Here is a 25733-nt window from a genome sequence, read left to right as displayed (position 1 = left end):
TTTGGCCTGGAGCCAACCTGATCCCCTCCCCCATTTCCCCTTTCTTTTCCCCTTTTGTATGAGGCTGCATTTTTAATTTTCAATTTTCAGTTTTTAAATTTTTAATTTTAATTGTATTTAGTCTTGTTGTTGAATTGTATTTTAACTAGTTAGTTTTATATTTGGTGTTAGCCGCTCTGAGCTCGGACTTGGCTGGGGAGGGCGGGGTATAAATAAAAAATTATTATTAATAATAATATGTTTAGGGAAGCTTTTAATGTTTGACGGACTATTGTATTTTAATATCTTGTTGGAAGCCGCCCAAAGAACCTGGGGAAACCCAGCCAGATGGGCAGGGTATAAATAATAAATTACTACTACTACTACAGTACTACTACTACTACTACTACTACTACTATTACTATTACTATTTACCCTTAGTTTGCACCCAGATCCTGCTATGACTCTCCTGCTAAGAGGAGGCACACTGAGAAGGGACTTAGAAGATGATTTCTGGGTCCAAGTAGGTCCATATGGAAAGAGGCAGTCCTTGAGGTATTGTGGTCCTGAGCTGTTTCAGGCTTTATAGGTCAAAACCAGCACTTTGAATTGGGCCTGGAAACTAACTGATACCCAGTGCAGTGGGACCAAAATTGGTGTAATATGCTCAAACCGCCTCCTTCAAACAGGCACAGACCACCCCCTCTCATAAAGAGGCATTGATCACCTCCCTGGCCCAGCCAGCTGTTCCCTCCTTGCTGTTTTTTATCAGCCAAGAGGGGCAATGGTCTAGAGCATGCATCCCCAAACTGCGGCCCTCCAAATGTTTTGGCGTACAACTCCCATGATCCTTAGGTAACAGGACCAGTGGTCGGGGAAGATGGAAATTGTAGTCCAAAACATCTGGAGGGCCAAAGTTTGGGGATGCCTGGTCTAGAGGCCAAGTGGTCACCCTGACTGATCCGAGCACCTTGTCCACATCCTCAAGCCTTACCAACTGAAACTCATCCAACACAACAGGACTAGACTGTGCTCTGGACACCCCATGAGATTCAACAGCTATAACAGCTGGGTATGGTTTTCCCAGTAGTGATGTATGGAAGTGAGAGCTCGACCATAAAGAAGGCTGATCACCAAAGAATTGATGCTTTTGAATTATGGTGCTGGAGGAGACTCTTGAGAGTCCCATGGACTGCAAGAAGATCAAACCTATCCATTCTGAAGGAAATCAGCCCCGGGTGCTCACTGGAAGGACAGATCCTGAAGCTGAGGCTCCAATACTTTGGCCACCTCATGAGAAGAGAAGACTCCCTGGAAAAAGACCCTGATGTTGGGAAAGATGGAGGGCGCAAGGAGAAGGGGACGACAGAGGACGAGATGGCTGGACAGTGTTCTCGAAGCTATGAACATGAGTTTGACCAAACTGCGGGAGGCAGTGGAAGACAGGAGTGCCTGGCGTGCTATGGTCCATGGGGTCACGAAGAGTCGGATACGACTAAACAACTAAACAACAAAGCAGCTGAGTCAAGGTCTTGGTGGATGAAAGCAATTTTATCCTCAAAATGCTTTGCAAACAAGTCACAGCGAGCTACTGTTGGTTCTATCACCTCCTTTGGGACAGCCTGTAAAAGGCCCCGTACAATCTGGAAAAGCTCTGCTAGACGACATAATGAGGATGCAATGTAGGTAGCAAAGTATGTCTTCTTTGCTGCCTTCACTGCCACTAAGTAGGCTCAATAATGAGCCCTTACCAGGTTTCGGTTGCATTCATTCAGATCTTTCCTCCACTTGCGTTCAAGCCGTCTCTCCCAGCTTGTTTCCTCATTAAAACCAACCAACATTGTGTCTTAAAACCAGTAGTAAAATCCCAGCAGCAATGCCCCTAGCATGGGTACTGAACTCATCTTTCATTTCAAAACTTTCCTTTGAAATCTGCTAAATCCACGCAGCTCCAGAGCTTTGTCTGTCCTGCCCTGTCGTGCTTCAGTTTTTATGGCATGCTTCTGTGGCTAGGCTTCATCAAAAGGGGCAATAACTTACCCAGAAACATGCAGCATCAGCAGAAAGTAGAAGACAAAAAAGAGGTTGTGGGTGTACCAGAAGATGTCATAATCAGAAACCCTGAAAGGAACAAAGTACAGTTAAATGTTAGGCAATCAAAGCATTTTGCATTGTTGAAGTAACTTATGCTGAGGAGGCCATATTCCAAGTAGTTGCTGCTCAACTTAAATCTGGATACATCCTAGATTTTTATTTTTAAATCTGGAGCAAGCAAAAACAGATTTGGTTGACTCCCAGGGGAGATTGGGGATGGGGAGTGAGCATGATCTGGATCGCTGAAGGACTGGACCAGGAGAGGAAAAGGAAGAAGGACTGAGAAAGAAAGGAAGAAGGCCTCAGCCCAGTATACCTGAAGGAGCGTCTCCACCCCCAAGGTCCAGCTCCGAGGGCCTTCTGGCGGTTCCCTCCCTGTGAGAAGTGAGGTTACAGGGAACCAGGCAGAGGGCCTTCTCGGTGGTGGCGCCCGCCTTGTGGAACGCCCTCCCATCAAGAAAATAAACAGCTCTCTGACTTTTAGAAGACATCTGAAGGCAGCCCTTTTAATGTCTGGTTTCTTTATTGTGTTTTTAATATTCTATTGGGAGCTGCCCAGAGTGTCACACACAGAGAGAGAAGCAAGGGGAAATGGTTGTGGTGGCTTCCAGTTTCGACAAGGACTCGCTATGGCCCTGCAAGATCTGAGGGCTCCTCACAATCTCACAGGGCTCTCATACAATCTGAACAAAACCCGGAAGTCGCAGTCACACAATCCTGGTAAGTGATGCTTCAGCAGGGGTGGCATGAGTGCAGGATGGCACCTTCCTGTTTCCCCTCAGGGGGCGAAACAGGCCAGGCTACCCCTGCTTACCCATGCCTTTTCCGCCCAGCACATGTCCCAGCTGAAGGAAGAAGGAAGTGGCAATTGCGATATTATGGGATATGCAGTTCTGCAGGTGTGGATAAACCTTTCAGCGCTGGGACCTACCGCCTCCATCCATTTTCAAAAGGACGCGCCGGGGGTGGAAATGCAGGCTCAATCTGTACTGAGCTTTCCTTTCCGGCGTGAAACTTGTTTGGGAAAAGGCGCTTTTCAGGGGTATAAAATATGAAACAGGTCCAGATTGTGGGTGGGCTCGGTAGGAAAATAAAAGCGAGATCTCCGTGTGGAATGAACGCAGAAAATAATGTTGCGTGTACACAGCCGTACTCACTTCACTAAGAGTCATTTGGTCAGATTAAATAAAATAAAAATAAAAATTACCTAATGGCATAAGTAGAGGCTGTAGACATTAGGAAGAGCACCAACACCATAAGAACCCCAGTTAATCCAGGAACTGAAAAAGAAATAAGAACGGTGGTCATAGGTTGTATTGGGGGAAAGTACACCAGTCTTAGCACTGCTTAAAAACAAAAACAAAATTCATCATCTCAGACTCTTCTCTGTGTACACTCTTTGTGGAGGGTGTGGACACGAAAAAGGGCCTTTTCAGTGGTGGCTCCCTGCTTACAGAATGTTCTCTCCCCATGGAGGTATTATAAGTTTTCTTGGTTGCAATCGGTCCTAGTCAGTTTATGCTGTTCTGGTTGGGGTATCTATCTACCAGGATAAAAACTGGCAGTAATTCTACTGCAAGAGTGGTCAGAATTTTATCAGTGTGGGATGTTAGCATCCAAAATGCATTTGTGAAAGGTTAGTGTTTGAAAGGGCTGTAGAACCCTGTGAGGTCAAACACTCTGGGGTAGCTATTTCAGACAGTTCAGTGATTAACAGTCTTGTGAGTTTTAACAGCTAGAACAGCAGGCGTATTTTGTGTTGTGCTGCATTAGTAACCCAACAACTAGTAAAAAAAATTATTATCATTATTTTAAAAGCATTTTAAATTAATTCTAACACAGTGACACCAGATGGCGATATAGAGTTCTGTCTTACGGGAAGCTAATTTCCCATTATGAAGTTAATAACGCATTTTCCTGAAATGCTTTTTTTTACATGTCTAGATCCAGCCTTAGTCAGCCTGTAAATGTTAGCCTGTAACAGTTTTACCTATGTAAGAGAAAGATCCACCTGCATTGTATCATCAAATCATAGAATTTTAGAGTTGGAAGGGACCCCAAGGTTCATCTAGTCCAACCCCCTACAATGCAGGAACATCAGCTAAAGCATCCAAGATGGCCATCCAACCTCTGCTTAAAAACTTCCAAGGAAGATTAATCTGCAACTGCAAGTACATTAAGAAAAAGCTATATATTCTTTAAACTAAAGAATGAGAGTGTCTTGCGTAGTTTTTATATGAGGCGAAGGAGAACGAAAGGCTGTCTTCCACATACTCTGCAAATGGGAACAAAAGTCTAATTCCCAAAATAAGGAGGGCAGGTATTGGGAAAACCAGCAGTATTATTATTTACTGCATTAGTTAAATTTAAGTTTTTGCCTGCCTGCCTGCCTGCCTGCCTGCCTGCCTGCCTGCCTGCCTGCCTGCCTGCGTGTGTGTGGACAGGCCTGCAATCCTATGTAATCCTATGTAACTAAACCCTGAGAGCAAGTTATAGTGAACCCAGGGGGACTTTCTTCCAAGTAACTAGGAATGTCTAGGAATGGTCCATGACCATTCAACAGAGTGAAGATTATAGCAAAAAGACACTGTGAATCCATCTTCTGTACGGAGCAATTATGTGTCACATCTTTGGAATGGAACAAATGTTACTGTGATTTTTTTATTTTATTTTAAAAAAATCAAAGTTACAAAGACAAGACAAGACGTCGCTGCTCATTTCAACAAAGAAATTCTATTCTTTGTTCCAGCTAAGAACAGCGATGCTGCTGCAATATCTAGTAATTTATAATACTAGTCCATTTCTGTTTTTCAAAGCGTAGCCTGGAAAGTTAGCTGATTCAACACAATCCTGCAGTAGCTTTTGCTGACTTACCTGTAGCAAAAAGGAGTTTCCTGGGATCCTAGAAACCAGAGACAGACAGTATGAATTATTTAGCAAATTTACCCAGGGATAACTTAATCTGTATTCTGAGAAAGAGCTGGTACTTTGAAATGCTGACTTCCTCAAATCATATGTAACATCCAAGCACTTTCAGAATGCTGATCAGGAGCACACTCTCTCTCTCTCTGTGTGTGTGTGATAGACCACAGCAGTCTTTGCCAACCTGGTGCCCTCCAGATATTTTGGACTACAACTCGCAGCATCCCCAGCCAAACAGGGAGCAAAGGCTGGGCAAGGGCAATGAGGAAAGTCAGTTAGGAAAGATGGGTTATCCGGGATGAGAAAGAAAAGTGGGGGCCTGTCCACACATTCGTTTCTCCCACGCTTTCTTAGAATTCGTGTCGGATCCATAGCACTGGTCCCCAAAAGCTTTTCATTTATATCAGGCATAGGCAAACTCGGCCCTCCAGATGTTTTGGGACTACAACTCCCATTATCCCTAGCTAACAGGACCAGCGGTCAGGGATGATGGGAATTGTAGTCCCAAAATATCTCGAGGGCCTATGCCTGATTTATATCCCGACACAGGAACATGAAAAAATGTTTTTTTGCCACTGTGCCGGAACAAAACAAACAAAAGCCACTTAAAACCTAAATAGAAACTTGTTCCTATTTTATTTCACCTGGGTCAAAGACTCAGTTGGGCATGCGCTTTGCACACATTAGCACAGACACACACACAGGCGAGGAGCCCTTCTCAATGGTGCCCTTCTGGGGGCTTCAATCAGGGCAAAAACCCAGTAGCTACGGCTCAGCCCCTTCCAATCCCCCTATTGTGGTCATACTGGCATTGCGATCGACGACACATAAGTGAGCTATGTCAGTAGTGTGACCCTGGTGCAAAGGTGGCCAATGAATGGGGAACGGACACCATCCAATTTGTGCCTCCTTCCTTAGCTAGAAGGAAGCAGTCTCCAGCTTGACCTTTGTGCCAGATGCCACAAAGCCTGCTCCACCGACCACCTGAGCTCACTGCTTCAAAGCGCCACCTAATGATGGCAGAATGAAAGGCAGCAATTTCAGGGAGGAAAGAAGAAGTCCTGCCCACCCACCTCGCCATGGTAGCTGGCTGCATTGAGTGCCAGGAACTCTTCGTTGTAGTTCACAGAGAAGTTCAGAGCATTCACCAGGTGAGCAGCAACGTGGATCACTAGAAAAGAGAGGACAGCTCAGCTCATCAAAATGCTCTCGGAAGGTTTCATCCCCTGAAGCACGGGTAGGGGAACCTTTCTTTCGTGTCCACGTTTCCCTCTGGGCAACCTTTTGTGGGACACCTGCCAGCAGTGGGCGGGGCCAGAGGCAGAAGTGGGCGGAACAACACATGCACATTTTACCTGGATAGTTTCTGCATACTCTCTCTCTCATACACTCCACCATCCTCCCTCTATTCATCATCATCACCACCATCACCATCTATTAAGTTTATATACAGTGGTGCCTCGCAAGACGAAATTAATTCGTTCCACGAGTCAATTTGTTTTGCGAAAAATTCGTCTTGCGAATCGCGGTTTCCCATAGGAATGCATTGACATTTCTTTTTTTGCCCATAGGAACGCATTAATTAAATTTCAATGCATTCCTATGGGAAACCGCAATTCGCAAGACGAATTTTTCGCAAAACGAATTCGTCTTGCGAGTCACCATCAGATCACCATCAGATCACAAAACGCATTCGTCTTGCGAAAAATTCATCTTGCAGGGCATTCGTCTTGCGAGGTACCACTGTACTGCCCTTTATCAAAAGATCCAACATTAAGAACACATTTTATGGAGCACAATGATAAAAACATAATAAAAGCATAGTTATAGGCAGCATAATAATAAAACAATCATAGCAACAGCCCCCCACCCTAGCTTTAACAGGTCATAGATTATTTAATGGCCAAAGGCCAAAGGAATGTTTTCACCTGCCACCTAAAGACATGTAATGATGGCACCAGGGGAGCTTCTCTGGGGAGAGCATTCCACAGTCAGGGAGCCACCACCAAAAGGGCCCATGCTCATCTTGCCACCCTCTGAAACTCTCAGGGATAGGGGGCATAGGGAAGGGCCTCAGACGACAAGCACAGGGACTGGGTCGGTTTGTATGGGGAGAGGTGATCCTTAAGGTATTGAGGTCTTGAGCCGTGTAAGGCTCCAGCACCAGCACTTTGAACTGGGCTCGGAAACTGGGGCTCTCCCAGGGCTGAGGTCCCCCACCCCTGGCCTATCAGGGAGGGTAACCGTGTCTCCTACTTTGGTCCACGATTTTGAAGAGCTGTCCGTCCTCGATTCGAAAGTGAACCGGCATCCACGCTGCATGATTTAAATTGGATGCACGCTCAACCTGATATCCGTTCTACACCAGCAAGCTTTCAGCGGGATTTCATGTGCAGTATCAAAGACAACTCTGCAGAGCTTGGACTCCCCATGCACCCAAGCGTAGACCTCCTACTCCTCCTCCGAGACACTGACAAATCTGAGAAAACTCTCACAGGTGGGTAAGAAGAAGTGTGGAAAGAGGCCACCGCATTGTGTACATCTGAAGAAAAGCCACAGAGCACTTGCTGCTTATGTCAACGGAGGAACCTACTTGAAAAGACGCATATCGTCACACCACATGTCACATGGAACGTTTTGCTTTTGTCCAGAAGCCTCCTGGTTTTTCGGCTTGCCACCTGGAAAAAGAAGTCCGCAAGTGAGCCAGTGGTTCTCGCCTCAAAGTGAATCAGCAGTTTGTGGGAAGAAGACAGACCCAGCTCTCCTGGTAAATACTGAGTGATTTGCAGTAGATCGGCAAGGATTTCTGAGTCCCGGTTGTGCAACTAAAGCAACAATAAAAAACGAATCCCCACCACTGCACCTTAAATTATATTGATGAAGCAAAGGAAGCTTGGGTTTATTTTATTTTTACAGGAGGGCTGTGAGTTCTCTTCAGCTCTGGTGCTCAAAAGGAATTCATGGGCACAGTGAATTCTCAGTGTATGTCTCTCGCTGGTGGATCCCAAGGCTCTTGGACAAAACGAGTCTGAAGCCCACACACTCTTGGTCTAACCTGTGGCTCTCCAGATGCTGGACTAAACAGATCCCATCAGTATAAACAAGAAAGACCAAGGGTCAGGGATGAGTCCAACAACATCTGGAAGGCCACATCCCTGCTCCCTGTTGAACTACAGCTTCTGTCAGCTGTAGACCAGTGGCTACATTGGATGGGGATTATGAGAACTGTATTCCAATGACATCTGGATGGCCAAAGGTTCCCCAACCTTGCTCTAAGAGCAGAGTCTTCCAATCTTGGGACTGCAGGTGTTGTTGGACTACAACTCCTATCCTCTTTGACCACTAGCTAAGTTGTTTGTGGATGATGAGAGTTGTAGTCAAAACACATCTGAGGACTAATGGTTGAGGGACACTGCTCTGGAGCAAGGCTGGACTCCAACTCCCATCAGCCCCACCAGCAGACCCAATGGTCAAGGATGGAGACAGTTGGAGAACATTTGGAGGGCCAAAGGTCCCCCAGCTCTGCTCAAGAGGATCACCAGTTCCCCACCACAGAGATCATTGTCAGAAAAGCTCTTCCCTGATCATTAGCCTTCCTGGCTGTAGCTGATTAGAACTGGAGTCCAGGGATATTTTTTGGGGGGGGATACAGGAACCCCATCCCTGCCCTCTGAGTGTGTCTTTAATCTCCAATTAGCTCACACATAGCATCTTCAGCCTTGGGTATTCAGGTGTCTCATAAATTGTGTCTTGGAGGAGGGATGGGATACGACTGCAATTAAAGTGACTCATTAAATGTGGAAACAAAATAAAAAATTAAAAAATTCCTTCCAGTAGCACCTTAGAGACCAACTAAGTTTGTTATTGGTATGAGGTTTCGTGTGCATGCACACTAGGGTGGGTCATAAAAAAACTTTTTTTGGAAAATGTTTCCTCCCTTGATCTTATATCAGGCGTATGGTATAAACATAGTCAAATTTCAAATTTGGGACAAATCGGTTAATATTTAGACCCTGTTCCTACAGATTGAAATTTTGCCTCACTACAAGTGATGAAAACATAGGAATTTGACTCATTTATTCTCAGTATGTTAAATTGTGAACTAATAAACATAAATTTTAGATTTTATGTAGAGCAATAATAGTTGCATACTATTATTTTCTGCAATATTTATTTAATTAAGATAAAACATGTTGATAATTTACATGAAAAACCAATGGTTTTGAACAAATTATATGGAACAATTAAGCAAACGGTGTACTAAACAAGTAAATATAAACATTAAACAATAAAACACCACTCATATTATGTGTTGCATCAAAACATCACATTATACTTAATTACTTAGGTATAAATTTCAGTCTGTAGGAGCAGGGTCTAAATATTAACCGATTTGTCCCAAATTTGAAATTTGACTATGTTTATACCAAACTCCTGATATAAGAACAAGGGAGGAAACATTTTCCAAAAAAAGTTTTTTTTATGACCCACCCTAATGCACACTTCTTCACATACACAGTGTGCATGCATACAAAAGCTCATACCAAGGACAAACTTAGTTGGTCTCTAGGGTGCTACTGGAAGGATTTTTTTTTTGTTTCGACTACGTCAGACTAACACAGCTACCTACCTGTCATTAAATGTGGTGATACAACCTTCCTGCCACCCCACAAGGAACTGAAAGCAAAGGTCAGAAGGGGAGCTTGTCGCCTGCAGCCTCCCATTGGCTTTGTGCTAGCTCACTGGCCACACCTGCACAGTTCTTTCTTACCTTCCGAGATCCTCGGAGGAAGGAGAGGAGAATCCGGCACATGGGCAAGAGGACTAGGCTGCAGTTAAGGTTCAGGACCGACGCAGAAGCTCTGCTGAGGCACAATCCTAGCTAAACAAAAACAGCAAGGGTTAGAAGCAGGCCTGCTCAGGCTCCCAAGCCACCAAGCTGAAAAGAGCCCATCTTGGGACCTGTGGAGAGACCGCAGCTCAGGGGCAGAACATCTGTCTTGCATGCAGAAGGTGCAGGTTCAATCCCAGCCATTTCCAGTTACTCAGGGTAGCAGGTGATGAAACAGACCAGGGGTGAGGGACCTATGGTCCTACAGATGTTGCCAGAATCCAGCTCCCCTCACCTCTCACCATTCTGCATGCTGGGTGGAGTTGATGGTAGTTGGAAGTCCAGCAGCAGCAGCAGCAGCTTTCTCACCCCTAGAATAGACACTTCCCTGCCCAAGACCCTGGAGAGCTGCTGTCATTCACACAACAGAGGAAAATACTGGACTGGGTGGACAAAACAGTTTCAGCTTGAGTTAGACAGTTTCCTTTGTAACCATGCTTGGCAATACCTCTGTTATTGCAGCCCCCGCCTAACAGGGGAGGGGGAGTGAGCTGCCATATACAGTAAGTGAGCTGCATTCAGCTGGGTAGCTCATGCTTTTTATAGGCCTGTTCCAGTACGAAGGGAGCTTGCATTATGGGATAGGATGAAGGACAGTTCTGGCTTTTTTCTGGGGCCTTTTGCATCAGGCCCATAGTCAGAAATTGTGGGGTGTAATCCACTGGAGCAGTCAAATACAACATTCCTTATTTCCCTAGAGTGGGCACAGGCAGGTAACTTCCTGTTCCATTGGTCTGGAGAATTTTTCCCCCTGCATGTGATCTGGGAGATGGGCATGGCTCTGGCTGACTCCACAAAAGAGCCAGGTCGCACAGCCATCTTTCTCTTGATGCCATGCTGCTCTCCTGCAGCCATTTTGCTCTCTTGATGCTGTTCTCTTCATGTATTTTACTGTCTGTTGGCTCTCAGCCAGCAGCACATGGGCTCAATCCCCATATGGGACTAACTCACACTATGTTCTGTTAAGGGACGCGGGTGGCGCTATGGTCTACTCCGCTGAGCCTCCTGGGCTTGCCGATCGGAAGGTCGGTGGTTCGAATCTCTGCAACGGAGTTAGCTCCGGTTGCTCTATCCCAGCTCCTGCCAACCTAGCAGTTCGAAAGCACACCAGTGCAAGTAGATAAATAGGTACTGCTGTGGCAGGAAGGTAAACGGTGTTTCAGTGCACTCTGGTTTCTGTCACGGTGTCCCGTTGCACCAGAAGCAGTTTAATCCTGCTGGCCAAATGACCCGGAAAGCTGTCTGTGGACAAACACCAGCTCCCTTGGCCTGAAAGCAAGATGAGTGCCACAACCCCATAGCTGCCCTTGACTGGACTTAACCCTCCAGGATGTATTTTAATCTTTGTTGGAGGCTGCCCAGAGTGGCTGGGTAGGCCTAGCTGGATGGGCGGGGTATAAATAATAAATTATTATTATTATTATTATTATTATTATTATTATTATTATTATGTACCCATCATTAGTCGGTGCCTACATAAGAGCTGATACTTAAATAGGAATCTAATAAGAGCACAAGAAGAGCCTGCTGGATCAGGCCAATGACGCATCAGGTGCAGCATCCTGTTCTTACAGTGGCCAGCCTGTGGGAAGCCTGCAAGCAGGATCTGAGCTCAATGGCACTCTCTCTGCTTCTGATTCCCAGCAACTGGAATTCAGAAGCATGACTACCTCGGGCTAAGGAATAAATCGTACACAAATCCAGAGTGGAGTCCCTTAGAAGGTTGGATATCATCTTGTATGCCTCATTCCAGCAACTCCTGCAGTGAGGCTGGTGCCAAACGTATTGCTCTGCTTTCTTTTGGACCATATCAGCGAGGCCGAGAGGGGGGTCTTGTTGTCTGGGCAGCCCAGGACCTCCATACACACTGCCTAGGCTTGCGCCCAGGGGAGGTCACTTTGGTCTTGCTAACACAACGGTTTGACTTCACCCCCAGAGGTGCACTCCATTATATCTCGAGATGGACAGAAGCCAACAACAACTACCTCTAACTATAGAAGCAAAGCACAGCTAGAAGCCATTCATAATCTGATCCGCTAGGTTCCCCATTCCTGCCATAGATCGCTGGAAAGCAAAAGGGCTACAGAGGCTTAATCTTTTTCTCTTTTTTTCTTAATGAATGCTAAAATCTCAGGGAGAGGTCCTAGGGCACACACAGCAGTGGCCCAACTTCCTGTACTTCAGAGCATGGTCTACAGAGGCCAAGGGAGATCACGCGGCATCCCACGGACAGCTGCTGCCTGGAGGAGCCCGAAAGCCAAATGGCAAAGCTCGTTCCTCCTCTGGAAACTGTTGCTCTGAAGGCTCCGCGTGGATGTTTGCATTCCCAGCGTCCGAGCACATGTCTGCACCACCCACAAGCGATCCTGCGTATCCGCTTTCCAGGGACCTCCAAATGGCATTTGCAGCCGCTCTCTGCTCCCAACATCAACGGGAGAAGTTCAGCAGGCATGCAACCCTCTCGGAGATTCGGAGCCGAAACACGCACTCGGCAGAATCCTGCAATGCAACCAGCTTGGCTGTGTTATTTCAGACTGTGAAGTGGGGAGGGGCTGCTGGTTGCCTGACTGACGGCTTTACATAGCAATCCGTGCAGACAGAAAAGCATTATGTCAGGAAGAAGGACCTCTCCCCTGAAACATTGACTTTCTATCTGCAGGGTCACCCACCTGTCAATCATCCGAGGGCACATACAGGCAATTAAGAATATATCCTTCCACAATGGTTAATTGATGTCTGTTTTTAAAACCCAGGGGGTTGCCTGGGATTGAACCTGGGACCTTCTGCATGCAAAGCAGATGCTCTACCACTAAGCTACAGACCTTACTCGAATGGACCTTTGGGCTGCTATAGCAGGGCCTTTCTAATGTTCACAACTGTGCTAATCTTTAAGGTGCCACGAGGCTCTGTTATTTTTGCTGCATGGCTTGCCCTCCAGAAACAGAAAGAGGAGAGCGAGCATTAGTCTACAATTGGTGGGTCCAAACACGCATCTGCCTCAGAGTCCGAACTGTGGTGGGTTATCCCAATGGCTTTACCATCACACATACAGTAACAAATTAGGAAGTTGGTCCCACCATTCATGTTGGGGCTAAAAGTGGCTCTCGGGTCTGCAAAGGTCAAAGACTACTGGAGTAGAGTCTTTCAGCCTGGGAAAGAGGAGACTGAGAGGAGATATGATAGCCACCTTCAAATATCTCAAGGGCTGTCACATGGAGGATGAAGCAAACTTGTTCTCCGCTTCTCTGGAGGATAGGACTCGAACCAATGGTTCCAAGCCCCAAGGAAGGAGATTCCGACTCAACATCAGGAAGAACTTTCTGATAGTAAGAGTTGTCCGGCAGCGGAATGGTCTCCCTCGGAAGGGGGTGGACTCTCCTTCCTTGGAGGTTTTTAAGCAGAGGTTGGAGGGTCATCTGTCATGGATGCTTTAGCTGAGATTCCTTGCATTGCAGATTGTTGAGCTAGATGACCCTTGGGAACCCTTCCAACTCTACAACACTAGTCTATGACTCTGCAGTGTGAGAGTGTTTCTCTCGGTGTGAGAATCTGGGCAGTGCAAGCAGGTCCCTATCTTCATTTGGCAGAATGAGGGAGGGTCTAGGTCTGCGCTCCTTCACCCCACTGTTTCAAAAGCCAGCCTTGTACTACAGGGACCAAGGAACAAAGCATTTATACCCCCCCTCCACTACCATGATGTGGAGGTCTCAGAGAAGATTGAGTCTCCTCTCGTGTTGGAGCAAAGGACGTACAGAGGCCTCCTTATTATCTATCCCATCAAGCGGCAGCAAACTGATGGGACATCTGGGCCATATTGCAGGCGAGAAAATTATAAAGGATGCAATTGTGACGCAATGAGAAAGCTTTCTCCAGAGAAGCGGCAAGACAGTGGTGTAAACAAAGGAAGGTCTTTCATTCCTAACTGCAGAGCTATATGTGCCATCGCTTCCTGAAAAGTGTCCTTCCGGCATGCAATGAGGGTTTGAAGCAAAGCAGGTAATTCCCTCCATTAGCATCTGAAATAGGATTATTTATTTGAGATTATATTTCATCATAGAATAGGAAGGGACCATGAGGGTCATCTAGCACAACCCTCTGCAATGCAGCAATCTTTTTGCCCAACGTGGGGCTCAAACCCATGACCCTGAGATCATAGAATCATAGAATCATAGAGTTGGAAGAGACCACAAGGGCCATCCAGTCCAACCCAAAAGAGTCTCATGCTCTGCTGACTGAGCTATCCCCGGTATGTGCTTGAGGACCCTGTAAAGGGAGGGTGGAGGAATCTGTTGCCCTCCAGATGCTCCCATCAGCCCCCAGCCAGCATGGCTAAAAATAAATAAGAGAAAACCCAGCAAATTGGTTCATTCTTTCTCACTGCCTTTTGCCTCTAAGGAAAAGGCTCTACTGCAAACCTATGCTCTCTACCCGCCAAGCCAAGTCTGTTCTTCAGCTTGTACAGGAAAATCACACACAAGCAAATGCAGTTGAGCTGAACCCAGAACGAAAGACAAGATTCTTGCTGCTTTTCCTGCCCCTTTTGAAGGAGAAACCTCCTTCCTCAGACTTTGACTATCCCACTGTCCTCAGCCAAAGGACTGTCTCCCGGTCTTCTTTTACATGTTGCTACATCAATGGCCACTTTGATAAAGCACTATGATGTGGCCTTAAACAGCCATGGCTTTGTCCAAAGAATTCCGGGAAGTGTAGTTTGCTTGGGCTGCTAAGAGTTATTAGAAGACCCCATATTCCTCTCGAAGAGCTACAATTCCCAGAGTGGTCTAATAACTGATCCCTCTTCCCTCTTGGCTATTCCATGAGCATTCATTTTTATTTGTTTTCAGGGAGGTTCGATGACATTATATCACAGCAAGCACATTTTCTCCCATAACTGTCCTTATTGCACAATGCCTGATCTTTCGGCGAAGTTGGCTTGCTGCACAAGACCACAGCTATAGTTATAGCGTAGCCATCTTCAAATATCTAAAGCAATGGTTCCCAATTAGACCCCTGTTTTTCAAAAAGCCAAGCCATGGAGCCCCTAACTTTTGAAAATTTTGATATCTCTGTAATAGTGTTTGTTATGTGAACGGTGCCACGGACCCCTGGGTGTGTTACGTAGACCCCCTGGGCTCTGTGGACCACCAATTGGGAACCACTGATCTAAAGGAAGATGAAGCAAGCTTGTTTTCTCCTGCTCCAGAGAGCAGGACCTGAACCAACAGATTCTAATAATGATAAAGGAAATTCCAGCGAAACATCAGGAAGAACTTTCTGATGGTCAGAGCTGTTTGACAGTGGAAAAAGATCACCTTGTGTGTTGGTGGGCTCTCCTTCATTGGAGATTTTAAAAGAGAGGTTCAACTGTGATTACTGCATTGCAGGGGGTTGAACAATATGACCATTGGGGTCCCTTCCTACTCTACAGTTCTGTAACTCTAGGACTTTATCTCCCTAGAGTTGAAGGACAAGTGCATTCCACACATGCTGATTTAGCCCAGTATACCTGAAGGAGTGTCTCCACCCCCATCGTTCAGCCCAGACACCGAGGTCCAGCTCCAAGGGCCTTCTGATGGTTCCCTCACTGCGAGGTTACAGGGAACCAGGCAGAGGGCCTTCTCGGAAGTGGCACCCACCCTGTGGAACACCCTCCCATCAGATGTCAAGGAAATAAACAACTACCTGACTTCAGATGTCTTCTTCAGAAGACATCTGAAGGCAGCCCTGTTTAGGGAAGTTTTATTCTGTTTAATATATCTGTTGGGAGCCGCCGAGAGTGGCTGGGGAAACCCAGACAGATGGGCAGGTTATAAATAAATTTATTATTATTATTATTATTATTATTATTATTATTATTATTATTGCCATCAGCATCATCATCAGACCAAAAAAAGTGGGAAAAGGAAAGGGACATCATCACAACCTAAAAGAAAAGCTGAGCTGCTTTTCACCTTTCCCATCTCATGTAACGCGATTGCAAATGCGGACAGCCGCCATCACAGATTCTTTATGTGTGATTCCTGCATTGCAGGAGGTTGGACTAGACGACCTTTTGCAACCCTTCCAATTCTACAATTCTTTAATTCTATAATTGCACAACCGGAGCTTGCCGGAAATACAGTCCAAAAGCACCCTCAGTTATAAACCAGCTTGATCTGAATAGGAAGCCCTCCATCCCATTTTAATTTTTATTACTTTAGACAACCTGTTTTGAACAGAAATCCCAACATACATTAAAAAGAGTGCCCCCTGCCTTCTTCTCCCCTCAACCCCCCACAAGGGATGACAACAGAAATGGCTCTTTGAATTTCAGAAGGTTTTGGAATGCCTGAAATCAAAACAGGGGCAATTATTCGCTTCCTAAAGAAAGGGAGAAGTGTAACCCGCTCCTAGGAGTGTTTGCTCAGAAGTAAGTCACACAGTGGATTCCAAAGCAAGCATGTATAGCAGAGCACCTTAGCCGCTGAGGCTAAAGCATCATTTCCCCAGAGACAAATCCACAATGAGAAAGAAAAACAAAAACCAGAAACATTTTCTGCATCTGAATATTACAGGATACATTCCCCTATCCTTGTTATCTGTGCCTCATAAAAGCTGCAGAGTGCAACAAATGCATCAGAACTTTTACTTCCATTATTAAAAACAGAAATCAACTTTCTAGACCTTACGATGACATGGGCGGCCATTGCATTTTAAAGGCAGGGTGTTTTTTTTAAGTGTCTTGAGCCACCTTGCGACAGGGAGAAAACCAGCATGTGAAGATGCTGTCATTATTATACCTCCACATAAGAAATAGCTGTTCTTCCTGGATTTCTGCCTGCCCTGGAGGTTTTAAAGGAACATTGCAATTGAAAAGAAGGCATCACCCAATGGGTGAAAGGATGAGTTTGAAACTGAGCGAGCAATGCCTTCGCTGCTTTATTCAATACAGGTGCAATAAACAAAGAGACTTTGAAGTGTAAAACACATGCACAGCACAAATAACACGTGCACATTTGAACATCTAGGTTTCCTTGCAAAACACACACGCAAAAACAGCAATCAGGGGAGAATCTTGCCTGGGGTGCAAATAGCCGTCTCTCGGTCTTGATTCCGACTGCAGAATGGGAATAATGTTGCCCTATTATTGTTGTTTCAGAAAAGTGTGCATCCACCTTTAAATGTAAGCTGTGTCAAAATTCTTCCCCACCTTTAGCTAAAACATCCTGGGTAGACTCTCCCCTTCCCCCAATTTTTTTTCTTTTGGCTGACAGAGTTTTCCGAAAGAAAACCGCACCAGGACTCACGAGAGTACGATGGAAAGGACGGGAAGGTTCATTTTATTCCAAGAAAAGAAAAGAAAATCCCTTCCCTTGAGAAATGCACATCAGGAAAAGCTGGCATGTAAGCGCTCGCCGGAACAGGCCCACGAGGTTGGTTAAAGTTACCATGACTAACAGTTGCAAGCCCAGCCATCCGCTGAGTGGGGTTCACATGCCAGAGTCCAAAAATGATGCCTGCAGCTGGGAGCTGGGGAAGAACGGACAAACCGGGATCTCTCTTTTCCCAGACCCTGGACAGAGTCATTCCCTTCATTCAGACACAGAAACAGAGTCTCCAGCCTATTCCTTTCCCTCCCATCCATCCCTGCCCTTACATAACCCCTCTTCTACCCCCCCCCAAAAAAACCCATTCACCCCTTCTCCTTCTCATGAGTCACCAAGAAGCCTCGAATCTGCCCGGTTAGCCAAAACTTTCCATTTCCTTCTTGTTCCCAGAGCCCCAAGGAAAGACAGCAGGGGAGAGGAAGGGAGCGGGGAGAAGCAAGCATCTACCACTTACCCCCAGCATCTGATGCAGATAGTAATACTGAGGCCCCCGATAATACATCCGGAAGGTTTTCCAAAACAGCCCCACGTTGAGAGACAGCCAGAGCAGCTGAAGGAAGTAAAACAGGCGGGGGGGGGGAGAGAGAGAGAGAACAAGGAAGAAGTTATTACTTTTATTACATGTAGAAACGGCATGTGCAAAACCAGAACTCTCTCCGTCAGAGAGAAGACACAGGCAACAAACTCTCGGGGCAGGGGGAGGCTCAAAAGCTGAGTGAGAAAACGAGACAAAGGCTTTTAAGAAATAAAATGGGGGGGTAGTTGGGCCCCACCAGCTGTGTTTTTGGAAGGTTTCCAACAGCGATGATCTCACTGTAACACGGGATGCTTTCAGACTCTCCCTATTTTCTGGTGGGATTCTCTCACATATCAGAGAATTCAGATTAAATTCTATCTCCCCCGCCCCCCAATGTGTACATGATCCTCCTTTAACACCCACAACAACCCTGCGAGGTAGGTTAGGCTGAGAGGCAGCAACTGGGCCAAGGTCACCCAGTCATGGGGCCAAGGGACGTTTTGAAGCCTGGTCTCCCAGGCCGACACTCTAACCACTGCACCACCCTGCCTCTCTCAATTTCAGCTGATTGGGAGCTCTTGTGCAATAAAGCCACTCCCCTCCCCACCCCCCTCTCAAAATAATCAGGCTTTTTGCAATAAGGAAAGGGACAGGAAAATGCACTGGAAAGTGGGGGATAACTCTCTTGATGGAAAGTCATCAATCCTCAGAGGTCTGTGTGTGTGTGTGTGTGTGTGTGTGTGTGTGTGTGTGTGTGTGTGTTCACAATGATTATTCAATAAATAACCAACACTGTCTAACAAATCAAAATGAATGCTCAGTAAATGGGTTGTCTGGAAGAACCATCCTGTGTGACTGAGAATCCCCAATACACACTGGACTCCCACCACAAATATAGGGTTGGATCCAGGTTGGATCGGCCACACTTTGGTCCCACGGAAAGCAATGAGACAATAGCAGCGTACGTCCCGTTGAGTTCAGTGGACACTAAGTGCAACTAAGGGCTTATCCACACTTAGCTTTCACCTCGCTCTTTCCAGGCAGAGGTTCGCGCTTTAGTTTTCACCCCAACGTAGTCATGGCTTAAGGGGTATAGATGTCAGTGGGAACTAAGTGCAGCTAGTTCAGTGTGTATTCAACCCAACAGAATTTACAAATAAGGAGCCACGATGGCGGGGAGTGGGAGGGGGGAGCAAGCATATTGTCCCAAGCAACTTGTTTCAGTGGGGTCTGTAATTAAAAATGATAAGAGATCGCTTTTGGCGCTGAGGCTAGCAAACATGATGAGCTCAGGTGGCTCTAAATGGACCTGCCAGCTGCAATACATGATAACAGGGCAATCATGCAGTCTCAGCCATCCCAAGAATGCACCCTTAGGCAAGATCTTCAAGTTTTGGCTGGAGTGTGTGTGTGTGTGTGTGGATAACTAAGAGGAGACCTGATAGGAAGTTGTCATAATGGCTGTGTTCTCCCTCCACTGTCAAAAGGACATATGCCCTTGAATGCCAGCTGCTGAGAGCCACAAAGGGAGGGAGTGCAATTCCCTCAGGCACTGCTTGCAGGCATCCCATAACTATCTATTTAGGTAAAAGGTAAAGGTTGGATGATTAAGTCCAGTCAAAGGCGACTATGGGGTTGCGGCGCTCATCTCACTTTTCAGGTCGAGGGAGCCAGCGTCTTGTCCACAGACAGCTTTCCGGGTCATGTCAACAGCATGACTAAACCGTTCATGGTGCAACAGGAAACCGTGACGGAAACCAGAGCACACAGAAACGCCGTTAACCTTCCCGCTGCAGTGGTGCCTATTTATCTACTTGCACTGGTGTGCTTTCGAACTGCTAGGTGGGACAGAGCAACAGGAGTTCACTCAGTCGCACGGATTCGAACTGCTGACCTTCTGATCTGTGCAAGTAATACAGAATTGAGCACTAAACCTCTGCTATTGAGCGCTCTTCTTACGTTCTTTTGTTCTTACACCCCAGGGAGATCTGGTTTACGTGAACTATGGAAGCATAGATTTCCACAGGTTAGAGCGAGAGCTCGGAATTAATTGCTCTGGGAAAATTGCCATTGCCAGATATGGGAAAATCTTCAGAGGAAACAAGGTAATGGTGGTATGTTTTCGAACTGCTAGGTTGGCAGGAGCTTGGACAGAGCAACGGGAGCTCACCCCATCGCAGGGATTCGAACTGCCGACCTTCTGATCAGCAAGCCCAAGAGGCTCAGTGGTTTAGACCACAGTGCCACCTGCATCCCCAAGTATCTGTTTAACCACTGTGAGAACAATGGACTAGATGGCCATTAGCCTGCTCTGAAAGGCTCTTCTTTGGTTCTTATGATAAGATCAAAGGTCTAGCCCAGTGTTTCCAAACTGGGGGTCATATGGCCCACTGCGGCCCCCAGGATATTCCAAGGGGACCACAGATAAAAATTGCATAAATGGGGGGCCACAGCATGAGGCTAGGGGGCCACAGAGGGAAGTGAGAAGTGAGCGGGGGGGGGGATAATTTTTTTAAAAAATCCTGATTGGCTGCCCAACCACTTGGCCAATCACAATCGGGTAAGGAGGAGGTGACCCACCATTTTTGGCACATGTGCTTTTTTTTGAACAGTCCTGGTTTCTTTCCAGCAGCAGAGGGCCATCACTGAGACTCCCGTTTTGACCAGTAGAGCCCACAATCAGAACCCCAAGTCATGTAAGTGCGGTGGTGGGGTGGCAATGGATAGGGCTGGGTAAGCCAGAGCTGCTTGTTGCTGCTGCCAGTGCTGGGGCCGGTGGCAGCTTGGGCCTGACTCTGCAAGGCACAGGGTGCAATCCACCACAACACCTAGTAGATCAGGGCTGTCAGATGTTGCAGAGGGGCGCAGGGCCTGCTGACAGCATCAGCAGGGCACAGGGTGAAATTCACCCCAGCCACTAGGTGAGTGAGGTCGTCCGGTTGATGTGGGTTTCTCTGTAGCAAAAGCCAGCGCAGTTCAACAAAGGAGACAGTTAACAGGAACCTCTGTCTCAAATTCCAAGCTTCCATTAATGTGTGACCCCAAAATTTTGGATTCCCCCCCCAAAAAAAACCTGATGCCAAAGTTTAGTGCTAGTTTTGTGCCGCGAACCTCGCATTTCGTGCCACCTCCCAAACAGAGCACTGTAATTGACACAGCAAATCTGTCACAAAATCACTACTTAGGCTTCAAACCTACACTCGCATCTGAGAGTAGACCCCAATGAGCCCACTGACTTACTTCTGAGCAGCCCTGTCTAGGACTGTGTTGTTAGGCAAGCCTGTCATTCTGACATCGCAATTAGGATGGTGATGATTTTACTTTATTAATAACCTCCCTTCACCCTAAGGTCTGAGGGCAGATGACAATAAAAAAGAGATACAATGTTAAAGACAGTTTTAAACAACTTACAGGGTGGGTCCTAAAAACAGACATTTCCGGTGTCAAAGACCAGGGTAAAAAGGGAGGAAATGTGAGGGGCAGTAACGCTGACCTACCTTGCAGGGCTGTTGTGGGAATAATGCAAGCTGATTTATGTGGGGAAATAAACACATATCTTATATCCAGTAAGGTCTTGGCTCATCTAGCTCAATATCATGGCTGGCAGAATTTCTCCAAAGTTTCAGAAGTCTTTCCCAGCCCTACTTGGAGATGAATCTGGGGCCTTCTACATGCCAAGCAACTGCTCTGCCACTGAGCTATGAGCCTTCCAGAATGGAGGCAAATATGGTTTGCTCCATTACTGTATATCTGAATCAAAAGAATTGATCCTCACCCTGTGACCCTGCGCGTAATGCTCAGAACCTGCCCATGCTCAGGAGCGCTCTCTCCGTCCTCTCCCCTTCCTCTTCTTCCTGGCCTTTTCCCACAGGACGGCTCCAAGCTCGGCGTTCCCGAGCAAGGCTTAGAGACCCAACCCTGCGGGGAACCCTGCGGGCAAGAGCGCTCCTGAGCATGGGCAGGTTCTGAGCATCTCACGCGCGCAAGCGCAGCGAGAGCAACATCCTTGCGATGGAGGCGGCAAGGCTGCGCGCACCCCCGAAAGGCAAAGGTCTCTCTTACCAAAAGGAGGTGTTTGCTGCCCTCGTTGGCGAGCCAGCTCTGGCAGGAGGCAGCCATGGTCCCGGCCGATGAAGGAGTCCCGCCACCGGCTCTCTCTCTCTCTGCTTTTGTACTTTGGGGGAGGCCGGAGGGAGAGGCTTGGCTTCCTTTTCAGCCGCTGGAAAGCCAAGCCTCCCCCCTCCCCTCTTTCCGGCCTCCCCCCCTCCCTCCTTCTCTCCTCTTCCCTGGACCCCCTCCCCTCCTCCCCTCCTGCCCCGGGGGAAGAAATCTAGTCGCTTCTCCCTCCCTCCCTCTTCCTTCCCTCCCCACCTTCCCTGCGCCTAGCATACAGCTCCAGGATGGCGCCGACGGGCTCCTTTGTCTGGGACAAGGAGGAGCGAGTTTGCTCCGCGCTTGGAGTTGGGGGGTCTCCTGTGCTTCGATGAATTCACCGTTCGCTCGCTCGCTCTTTGATGTGGGGGGGGGGCCCTCTTTGCGCGTGCAACGTTTTCCCTGTGTTTTTGCACACCCGTCCCATCACCCTGGAACTTTATTAGTAGTTTGATGCCAGAGTGCGAAGTTGTGATTTTACTTCGAACAACAAGAACAGCTTCAACAGGGTTTTTTTGTTTTGTTTTTTTAAACAGTTGCAACACAAAGAAAAAGAAGTTCAGCAGGTGAAGCTCTTACCGTCTTGCACTGCAAAGCGCCTCTATCTCCAGACTTGCGAAAAGCTCTCCCAGTTGGTTGCCTAGGCTTGCAATCCAACTATTTTTTTAAAGAAGAAAGAGAAGCAGTAGGACCTCTGTTTCAAGGAAAAGAAAGAAATTGCATTTGGCTCAGTTTTGTTTTGTAATCACACCAGCCGCAGTTTCTCCAAGCATAGTCAATAGATTTTATTTAATTGATCGACTGCTTAATTAATTAATTGTTCTTAAAATGATAGAGGATCATCTTTCTAGTCCAATGCCCTGCAAAGCAGCATATTTTTTTTCCGCCCAATCTGGGGCTTGAAGTGATGACCCAGAGATTAATAGTCTCATGCTTTTCTTGCACCTCATGGGGAGTACGGAGTACCTTGCAATAGAAAGAATCTAGTGAAAAAACTGAAAAAGTAATAAGGCAGCTCTTAGCTATAATACCACAACACGGCAATGGTGATGAAGAACAACAGCCAAGTCTACAGAAGTGTTGTTTACATCTCAAATCCTTGAGTGTATCTAGTATGGGAAACAGATGAATCTCTCATTAGGAAGAGAGTACCATTTAAAAGGGTGTCACCCCTGAGAAGCCCCTGCCCCATTTCCCACCCTGTAAGATGACCCTCAGGGACCCCTTCCAACTCTGCAATTCTACAATTCTATGACTGTACAGCGGTACCTCAGGTTAAGTACTTAATTGGTTCCGGAAGTCCGTACTTAACCTGAAGCATACTTAACCTGAAGCGAACTTTCCCATTGAAAGCAATGGAAAGTGGATTAATCCATTCCAGACAATGAAAAACACCCCCTAAAACAGCAATTTAACACAAATTTTACTGCCTAATGAGACCATTGATCCATAAAATGAAGGCAACAATCAATGTACTGTACTATAAAATGAATAAAACAGTATTGTAGATTTTAAAAATGAAGATTTACAGTGGTACCTCAGGTTAAGTACTTAATTGTTTCCAGGGTGCCATTCGCACCCCGAAAAGTACTTAACCCGAGCGGCAATAGGGCACGTGCGCGAAGTGCCGATAGAGCGCTTCTGCACATGCACAAAGTGAGCAGAACGCTTCTGCGCATGTGCGTGCAGCAGAACCCGGAAGTAAACACTTCCTGGTCCGTGGAGTACTTAACCTGAAAGTACTCAACCTGAAGCGTACTTAACCCAAGGTATGACTGTAGTTCCTTAAGGGTGAGGGACAAGTGCATTCCACACATGCTGATTTGAAAGACTGAAAATGAGGAGAATGACCAAAACATCTTCACAGCCTAAAAGAAAAGGTGAGCTTGCTTTCAGCTTTCTCGGGCGGTGTAAAGACATCATAAATGAGGGTGGTACCATAACAATACTGTGCAATAGCAGAAACCCATGCAAGCATGGATGAAAATGTAACTCTTATCATCTGATAAGTTCTGTTTTTAGTAACAGTGCTTGAAGCAACGAGACCAGAGATATACTGCCACATTTTAACATCTGAGCAGAAAGCTGGGTGGGTAACTGAGTGCTTTTAAGGAAAAAACAAGGGTCAAATGGAATTAAGTGGGATAAAATGAGAGTCCAAGCTTCTTGTCTGAAGTTTTTTCTAGTCTGCCACTCTGCTTAAATTCAGTTTGAATCGTTCTCCCAAGAACATTATCATTTTCAAAAGTGAAGAGAGAACAGTACCCATCAAGCAATTAATATATATTATTTTCCCCAGTCTAATGCACTCAAACAAATAAGGGCCCGAACTGGCCTTTGCTCTAAGGTGTTTCCCTGATCTTAGGCCAATAAATGTGGAGGAGGGATAGGCAAAAAAATGTTATATACCGAGTCAAAAAAAAATTGGCCGAAATCTTCTGTTGTATATTTTGCAGTATCTGAATTCACCAGCAGGAGAGTGTGAAACTCCAGCCCCCGGATTCCACACCCCAGGAGTTTCATTTCCCTCCCTTCCTCTTTGAAGCATGAAGGCCAATTTCCCTCGCCAGAGTTCCATTCAAAATATAACATAAGGTCACCCAGAGCGATGTCCTCAAATAACCCCTCCCAAACATTCCTACCTTAAAGGAAAATGAAAAGCGAGGAGGCAGTGGCTGCCATGCATGGCAGCAGGGCTGGCAAATGTAAACAGAGTGGGATGGGAATGCAAGGAGCATGTGTGCGTGGGAACAACATGACATCAGCAAGCCAGGACAAATGGCTAAAAAGAATCAACTGGATCTATTTGGTCCTGCTGTCCGGGTGATATTACATTTCATCTCAGTTCCCAGCGTATAGCTTTAGGAAATCAACACAGACCCCCCCAACACATTATATAAGAAATGAACATTACATACCCTCCAACATTTCGCCAATGAAAATAGGGATGTCCGAAGGAAAAGCGGGACGTTCCAGGATCAAATCAGAAACTGGGATTCTGTAAATCCGGGACTGTCCCTGGAAAACAGGGACATTTGGAGGGTCTGACATTAAACACAATTATTCTTATGGATTGCTTAGGGACGTGGGTGGCGTTGTGGTCTAAACCACAGAGCCTAGGGCTTGCTGATCAGAAGGTCGACAGTTCGAATCCCTGTGACGGGGTGAGCTCCCGTTGCTCAGTCCCTGCTCCTGCCAACCTAGCAGTTCGAAAGCACCTCAAAGTGCAAGTAGATAAATAGGTACCACTCCGGCGGGAAGGTAAACGGCGTTTCCGTGTGCTGCTCTGGTTCGCCAGAAGCGGCTTTGTCATGCTGGCCACATGACCCGGAAAACTGTCTGTGGACAAACGCCGGCTCCCTCGGCCTATAGGGTGAGATGAGCGCCGCAACCCCAGAGTCATCCGCGACTGGACCTAACGGTCAGGGGTCCCTTTACCTTTACCTTTACCTTTACCCCCTGAGTCAAATGTGCAACGACAGTGTTTGAGTTGCACAGAGGATGGCCTCTTCTTCCCAGGACCAAAAACCAGCTTATATGTAGATGGTCCTTTGGTAGCCTTCCATGTAGGACCAGATTCACTTTGTTTCCAAGAAGAGGATGCGGGCAAGACTGAAGTTGCCTCCACCTGCCATTGGTTCTGGCTTCACCTACGTACGGTTGGTCCTTCTGCCCCACCAGTCTCAATGGGCAGCAGCCACCACTGTTGTCTTCCCTGACTGATGGCAGCTCTCCACAGACTCTGGCTGGGGCCATTCCCATCATTCCCTGCTCTCCAATCCTTTCAGTATGTTTCCAAGCACAATTCAAA

At 46.7% G+C, this 25733-nt stretch overlaps 1 protein-coding gene across 2 annotated transcripts in view; it reads right to left on the bottom strand.

Moving 5' to 3' along the window:
• Nucleotides 1-21936, bottom strand: part of NOX4 (NADPH oxidase 4) — an 88403-nt gene extending 66467 nt beyond the window's left edge. The window contains exons 1-8 of one of the 2 annotated variants that reach the window (XM_035116490.2): nt 21833-21936; nt 17708-17803; nt 9767-9877; nt 7589-7673; nt 6069-6166; nt 4948-4975; nt 3281-3353; nt 2020-2100 (exon numbers count right to left, since the gene is read on the bottom strand). In XM_035116490.2, coding sequence (XP_034972381.2) covers nt 2020-2100; nt 3281-3353; nt 4948-4975; nt 6069-6166; nt 7589-7673; nt 9767-9877; nt 17708-17803; nt 21833-21889 — 629 coding nt within the window. In that variant the 5' untranslated portion in view covers nt 21890-21936. The remainder of the gene's footprint in view (nt 1-2019; nt 2101-3280; nt 3354-4947; nt 4976-6068; nt 6167-7588; nt 7674-9766; nt 9878-17707; nt 17804-21832) is intronic. The other variant, XM_060273886.1, reaches the window with a different exon arrangement.
• Between the last annotated feature and the right edge of the window lie 3797 nt (nt 21937-25733).

This window comes from Zootoca vivipara, chromosome 4 (assembly GCF_963506605.1).
Source record: "Zootoca vivipara chromosome 4, rZooViv1.1, whole genome shotgun sequence".
Taxonomy (NCBI): Eukaryota; Metazoa; Chordata; class Lepidosauria; order Squamata; family Lacertidae; genus Zootoca; species Zootoca vivipara.
Note: the sequence above shows the minus strand (reverse complement) of the source record. Positions and strands in the feature narration are given on the sequence as shown.